At 51.2% G+C, this 7,428-nt stretch overlaps 1 protein-coding gene across 1 annotated transcript; it reads right to left on the bottom strand.

The window, feature by feature from the left end:
- Positions 1-1,843: 1,843 nt before the first annotated feature.
- SNAI1 (snail family transcriptional repressor 1) lies at positions 1,844-6,718 on the bottom strand. Its single transcript, XM_043527287.1, has 4 exons — positions 6,601-6,718; positions 6,457-6,564; positions 4,580-5,095; positions 1,844-3,073 (listed from the first exon to the last, which is right to left on the bottom strand). The coding sequence occupies exons 2-4, from the start codon at positions 6,533-6,535 to the stop codon at positions 2,892-2,894; spliced, it is 777 nt and encodes a 258-aa protein (XP_043383222.1). The 5' UTR covers positions 6,536-6,564; positions 6,601-6,718; the 3' UTR covers positions 1,844-2,891.
- Positions 6,719-7,428: the final 710 nt, after the last annotated feature.

Raw genomic sequence — 7,428 nt, forward strand, 5'->3', positions numbered from 1 at the left:
TTCCTGTTGGGAAAAGGGGGGAAAATAATTCAACAAAACCCCAACTTCCTCCCTTGCTCAATAATAAAGCTTGTAATGAGCCAGGCTCAGATGGGAAAGTTGGTTTATGCTGGGTGAGCACTTAATTAAAGAATGACTGCACAGCAGATCTGTTCCATTTTACAACCACACATCTTCCTGTTTTATAAAAATGCCTTTTGAAACCCAAAGGAAACTATGTAGTAAGTGTTTGACTGGAAGCTGCTGTTTTGATTTTATCCACTTCCAATGATTTAAAAAGGTGAAATGGAGACATGTAATGCTGGGAGTGGAACATCTTTCTTTTGCTTCTAATTTAAAAACCATATCTCAGAGATCATTAAAAGTGGGTGGGTGGCGGAAATAGGACGGTAACAAAAAATGTAGCCTGTAGGAAAGCCAATCTGTAAAATATAGATTTACATCCTTCAGCCAATTAACTGGCCACTCTGGCACTCCTTAAGCATCCAAAATCCCCATAGTCTGCAATGAGTGGTTTGGGTCTGCAAGGATTGGGCCCTTAAAATGGCTCCATTAATGGAAATAGCACCAAGGCAAATACAGAATAATTTATAGTTTCAGAGTCACCCATTAACTCTGCTGTGCCATGCGACAGTATTTCGAGCTCAGCAAAGGAAAAAGGAAAGGAATGATTTACTAGTAATTTACAATTCTGTAGCACCTTCCAACCAAGGGTCTCAAAAAAAAAGCATTTTGCAAACATTACATGAGCCAAGTTCCACCTCAGGGGTAAGGGGCATTATTTTCCATTTTAGAGAGAGAGGAAGTCAGACATGCTTTCTCTCCACTAGCAATGCTTGGGATCTCTCACTGTGATGCAGCCACACCAGTGAACATGGTGGTGGGAGCACTAGTGTTGACAGGACTTAGACAACCTAGTGCTGGAAATGCCTAAGACTACTCCAAAATATGGCTTGTCTACACGTGGAGCTAATCAGGAATAGCTGTAATGCTTTCAATTCACAATCTCAATCCAAATCAACTTTCAAGTGTAGAGAAGCCATAAATCGTGATGTTTAAAACTGCAGTGGCAGACAGATCACCTGCACCCCAGTGCTGTGCTTGTCACAGGTTCATCCACCCCTTTTCAGTGCTACAAAGGGTAGAGATTTAGGCTGATGTCAGGAGAAACTTTCTAATTGTGACATCAGCTAAGATCCTTGAATAGTGTCCCAAGGGAAGTGATTGGGATATTTCTGGGAAAAGAGCACTAGAAAATAACCTGTAAGAACATTCTTGCATTGTTTGGTGGATGGGAGATGACCTAATAGGTCTTTTCCATGTCCGCTGTCTCTGACTCAATTGAAAAGTTAACAGGGTGAGCTGCGTCTGTGATTAAGACATATCCTGTACTTCCCAAAATGCACCACTTTCTAATTTTACTGCAACAAAGACTCTTTGCATCTGCACCACAAATTTTATCTAAAAACATCTCCATGGTTACAGCTACCTCCTACCCCTTTTCATGGGCATTCAGGACATATTACTGCTACTGGTGCCTTGGTCAGATTACCGTTGCCATTTACCTTCAGCTACATAGGCCCATAAGAGCCCTTCAGGAATGTAAAGTGTTGTCATCCGCTTTTGAGCCAGACTGAGTAGCCCTTGTTCACTAACACATAATCTGACAGTGAGTCACAGTCTGGTCAAAGTGAGCCGTTACTAATGCATAATCTGACAAGGAGTCTATGCACACGAGTGAGAGTCACAGTCTGGTCCCTTGTATATATTTTTTTGCAGTTTCAAGTGTGCATTCACTGGTAAAAAAAAAAAAGAAAGAAAAAAGTAGCCACAAGACCATATTATAAATTAACCATTTTATTGAATATCAATAAACTGTATATAATTATATAAAAGTTTCATCAGTACAAAATTGTGGCACAAAAATATAAATACCAGTGTACCTTTGAAATGTAAACATACTCTGTTATGATTGTGTGAAAACAATGTACAAAGAAAGATGCATTCACTAGGCACCTGTCAATAACCATAAATAGCTCTTTTGGCACACACCTGTCAATGGCCAGTGCTTTGCACAAGCCACCATTGTATCATCTGACAAGTGCCTGCTATTAGTCACAGTTCTCTTGAAAAGCAGTTGTTAAGAGTCATATTAACAGGTGCTTGAGTGCATAGCTGCTCTGTAAACAGGATTCTTGTTTGAAATGGCTACCAATGCCTTTTATGGACATTGTTAATCTTGTAGGCATTGCAAATTGTCATTGTGCTGGGGGAGAAGCAGCTGCTTGAGCACTAATGTGATACTGTATTATTGCATAGTTACACCTTCTGCAGGCCGCATATACACAATCAAGGAGAAGAAGGGGTTTATGTTTAACACTTCGCTTTTGTCCTTCATTAAAAAAATAAAACAAAACACACACAACTGTGATATATATTTCAGACCAGCTGTATGTCATGGTTCAGGGCGCAATCCTGCAAGGTGCTGAGTGCCTTCAGCAACCACCAGGCACCTGTTAAGTCTATAGCAACACTCAGATTGATATCAATAAGCCTGATCCTGCATCCACTGAATTTAGCTGGAGTTGAGGGAAACTCTTCATGCCTTCATTTTATAAGGCACAGTCAATCACAGTAGGGGGTCTGATCCTGTGGTAACAGAAGTCAATTAGAGTTTCACCATTGACTTCAATGGAAAAAGGATCAGGCCTTTAAATTGCGCCAGAGGTATAAAGATGAAGAGCATGGTAAAAATATCATTTAAGGCCCAAAGCAACTGGATACACAGGGCTTCATAGACATTGTAATGGCAATATGAAGGAAACTACCTCCTATAGAAACTAGTAACAATACATGTATTTGCATGTAAGAGTCCTTGGGGTTTAGAACCTTTAGCGAGTTCCAGAGCAGCCCGTTTCTTCATGTTTGTGAAGTAGTGACATTCGGGAGAAAGTCCGGGAGCAGGTTTTGCATTGATACTTCTTTACATCTGAATGAGTCTGCAGGTGGGCTCGGAGATTAGAGCGGTCAGCAAAGGCCCTATTGCAGTGTGTACAGGAAAAAGGCTTTTCACCTATAAAACAAAGAGAAGCATTCACAATTAAACAGTGCATCAACACATGGAGAATATCAAAGAGTGAGCCATTCAATGGGCAAAGTTTGTTAAAAGCTCTTTGAAAAGAAGTGCTGAGTATTATTGAGATTTTAAAGGACATTTATAAATCTGTCTGTATAAATGCATGTACATTGGTATGTGCGTGATCCTCTTAGACAAAATGCTACACTTAGGAATTCGGTAGTAAAAAGAGCATTCCCAAACAGTTAAATGAAATTGTATGAAAAGTAAAGCCAGAGAAAGGTAAAAACCCCACGATTTCACAAAGTAATTAAGGACACAAATATTTCATGGGAAGGTTTGGTGTTGTTGAACCTGACTGTTTGCACATAACTGTGATATGATGAAACAATAAGTATTATTAATTGTGTCACAGCAGGCAGTGTTTGAAAGCAGAGGACTCTAAAACTGGAGTATAGCTATTTCCTTTTCTGTTCATCCACCTCCCAGTGTTGAAAAGCCTAAGCAGGGTGAATTCCTGGCAGAAAGGCTGGAGAAAGAAATGTGCCTGCTCAATTTAGAAAGCACAATTAAGTCTTTCTAGCTTCCTTCAAACAACATCTTTAGTACTTTAAGAGGGTGTGAAATCAGCGCCAAGTAACAATTAAACTATCCCTGTGGCAAGCACAAAGGATGCTGAAGGAGATGCATTGTAAATGTGATACTTCTTGGATTAAAAGCTAAAAGCCTCAACAGGCTGGCAGCTGCAAGTCTGTTGCTTTGCCTGGGGCATTACAGTAACAGGTGCACCATGCTAACAGCATTGCTACATTAAAGCACCTGCCTACACAGACCATGAGCCTTCAGTGTCCCCAACTCCCTGCTCAATAGTACCATTAGCCAAACAATGAAAATCAGTGAGGTTTGAAATGATGCTTTTGTGTTGGAACTAAGCTTATCCTCCTTGATTCATGAGGGATTCATATGCCTGGAGAATTAAAGAGATGCTGGATAACAGGCCAGTGTTCATATCAAGGTGGTCAAGTTCCCCCCAGTGTCCACAACCCTGACACTAGACAGAAGGAAAGACTGCAGATTATAATGTGAACTTTACTCCAGGAGCTAAAAAAGCATGCGGGAAGGAAGAGGGGCAGAGAAGAGCAGGAGTGGTCTTGCATAGGTAAGACATTTAACAGAAGGGTGAGAACACACCCAAACCACAGAACTGTCACTGAAAGTGCATCTTTGCTCAAGCTTTCAACATGAACCCTGTGCGCTCTTCAGAACGCCTGGGCTCAGATCCTCAAGCGGTGCAATTTGAACGGAATGGAGTTACCCTGATTTTACACCCACTACGAATCTGCCCCCTGATTTTACCAGAAAGGTATTTAAAGGCCATTTTACAGAGAGCCCTTATCTCCCCCAGATAAGATATAAAACTGTTGCTTCGCTTCAGGCTGCAGGCCTGGGGGTTGAGGCAGGAGCAGGAGGAGATAAGGGAGAAACGCCAGAGTCAGCTGTTACCTGTGTGGGTTCGAATGTGGCCCTGCAGCAGCCAGGGCCTGGAGAAAGCCTTGCCGCAGATTTTACACACGCAGGGCAGGGTATGGCTTCGGATGTGCATCTTGAGAGCCCCCAGGCTCACGTACTCCTTCTCACAGTACTTGCAGCTAAAAGATTTCCTGGTCTGGGAATCACAGTGCAATTGTTTGTGCTTGGAAAGGCCGGCAAAGGTGGAGTAGGACTTGTTGCATTGACTACACTGGAATTTCTCGGCCTCGGTGGCAGAAGAGGCCGGGCTGGGCGGGTCAGAGGTCTTGCCTTCATCCTCCTCGCTGGACAGGGAGGTCAGGTCTAGGGGCTTGGACTCTGGGCTGGGGGAAGCGGCGCATGTCTTGTATTCCGTCTCCGAGGTGAAGAAGTTGGAGAGCAGCCCCGTGTCCCACACAAGCGGGGGGTAGTAGGCCCCCGGGCTCAGGACCTCCGGCTGGGGGATGAGGGACAGGGGGCACTTCTCGTACAGAAGGGGCGACACGATCACTGGAAAGAAGCAGAGCGGGCGGTGGTTAGCCAGTCCCAGGATGCGCAGCCACACTGGGAGCGCGAGGCTGGGGAGGGGCCTGATCCCGGGACCGCTGACTGAACTCGATGGGGTTGGGGGCAGAATCGGGCCCCAGCAGCGCGAACCGCGCAGAGAAAGCGCACGGCGGGGCCCCTCCGCTCCCCGGGGCTGCCGTGGGGGCCCAGGGCTCCTGGCAAGGCCACGCTCCGATCGCAGGTGCCGTACGCAGAGCGGGGCGTTACTCTGCAGCGCGACCCCACGAGTGGGTCATGGGGGCGGCATCTCTAACCCGGGGCGCAGGCTGGGCCATGGGCACCGGTGACTCAGGCTGCGATGCAGGTGCGCTGCCCACGCAGCGCGCCCAGCCAGAACCTCCCGGGGCCAGCAGCCACATGCCGGGCTCCCTCCGGGAGACCCGGGGCGGACAACGCAGCCCCAGGCCGGCAGCCGTCAGGCCGCTCCCCTGTCTCTGCTCAAGCCCGCGGTGTTCGCACGTGGGTGGCGCCCTGGACACAACACGCGCAGCTTCCCGTGCCCGGGGCGCACCAGCCTGGCGAAGTCACGGTGCGGACAGTGCCCTTTTCCGGCCCCACACCCCGTCCCCAGCGACTCCCTGCAGCTCCTGTCCCCGTGCCCAGTTCCCCTACCAATCCCTGCCCCCGTGCCCAGCCCCCAGCCCCGTGCCCAGCCCCCAGCACGCCGCCCTCCACCTCCAGCCTCCGTACCCAGCTCCCCTTCCAACCCCTGCCCCCGTGCCCAGCCCCCAGCACGCCGCCCTCCACCTCCAGCCTCCGTGCCCAGCTCCCCTTCCACCTCTACCCCTTGCCCAGCTCCCCTTCCAATCCTTGCCCCCGCGCCCAGCTCCTATCCCCGTGCCCAGCCCCCAGCAAGCCGCCCTCCACCTCCAGCCTCCGTGCCCAGCTCCCCTTCCACCCTTCCCCCTTGACCAGCTCCCCTACCAATCCCTGCCCCCGTGCCCAGCTCCTATCCCCGTGCCCAGCTCCCCTTCCACCTCTGCCCCTTGCCCAGCTCCCCTTCCAATCCTGGCCCCCGTGCCCAGCTCCTATCCCCGTGCCCAGCCCCCAGCACGCCGCCCTCCACCTCCAGCCTCCGTGCCCAGCTCCCCTTCCACCCCTCCCCCTTGACCAGCTCCCCTGCCAATCCCTGCCCCCGTGCCCAGCTCCCCCCATCCCCGTGCCCAGCCCGCCCTCCATCCTCGTGCCCAGCCCCCAGCGCCTCCCTGCAGCTCCAGTCCCCGTGCCCAGCCCCCAGCGCCCCCCTCCATGCCCGTGCCCAACCCGCAGCGCCCCCCGGCAGCCCCCGCGGCAGGGACACTTACCGGTCTGACTCTCCAACTCGCTGTAGTTGGGTTTCTTGCTGGCCGAGAAATGCTTCTTCACCAGAAAGGAGCGCGGCATCTTGCGGCCAGGCGCGTCTCCGCTCGCTCGCTCGCTCGCTCACTCACTCACTCACTCACTCACTCTCCCCAGCTACCCGGGCCTTCAAGGGACGCTGGCCCGAAACTCCTCCGCCCCCGCCGGCCAGTCCCCCGGCTGCCGCAACCAACCTCAGCAGCCCACCAGCGCGCGGCGGCTAATATGGGCCCGGGAGGGGGCGAGACGGACACGCCCCTTTGTCACTTGGCAGCCAATGGCCGGCGGCGGGGAGGTCTCCGCCGTTCTGGGGTCCGGTAGGTGCAGCGTCTTCTCGCCCAGCACCGCAGTCCCAGCACGGCCAGAGCTCCCGGCGCCCCAGGGCGCTGGGCCAGGACCAGGTGAGGTTTCCGCACAGAGACCCGGCCAGCCCCTCGCTGCGCGCACTGCAGCCTGCGCGGGCAAACCCATCCCGCTGACCGGCTGCGCCGAGTCCCATTGTGCGGGGCTGGCAAGAGCCCCCCCCAGACGTGTGGGGCACAGAGAAGAGCAAGTAGGGCCCCCGAGATACCGGTCAGAGGCGGCTTTGCAAAGGCACCAGAATTCAGTGGGGAAGCACTAGGTGGGAAATGCACAGAGTCCGGCTGCGGTGCCCAAGGAGGCTCCTTTTATTGCTGTTCATTTCGCCCTTTAGCACATATATTCTCAGGTTTCAAGCAATACACAGACATGTCCTCCGCCTCTGATCCCTGTGCTGGCTCGGGACACAGTCCAAGCGCTGCCATGGACAGACTTTGGGGAAGTTTCAATCCAGACCGCACTTGAACATCACTGCTGGCTCTTCCCTCCACCAGAAGCAGAACCAATTCCCTAGGCCCAGCCCCTAAAGCTGGGACCTCTCTCACAGAACACGCCGAGTGAGGTCCAGTTTGGGTCCA

Source organism: Chelonia mydas, chromosome 13 (assembly GCF_015237465.2).
Source record: "Chelonia mydas isolate rCheMyd1 chromosome 13, rCheMyd1.pri.v2, whole genome shotgun sequence".
In the NCBI taxonomy this organism is placed as follows: Eukaryota; Metazoa; Chordata; order Testudines; family Cheloniidae; genus Chelonia; species Chelonia mydas.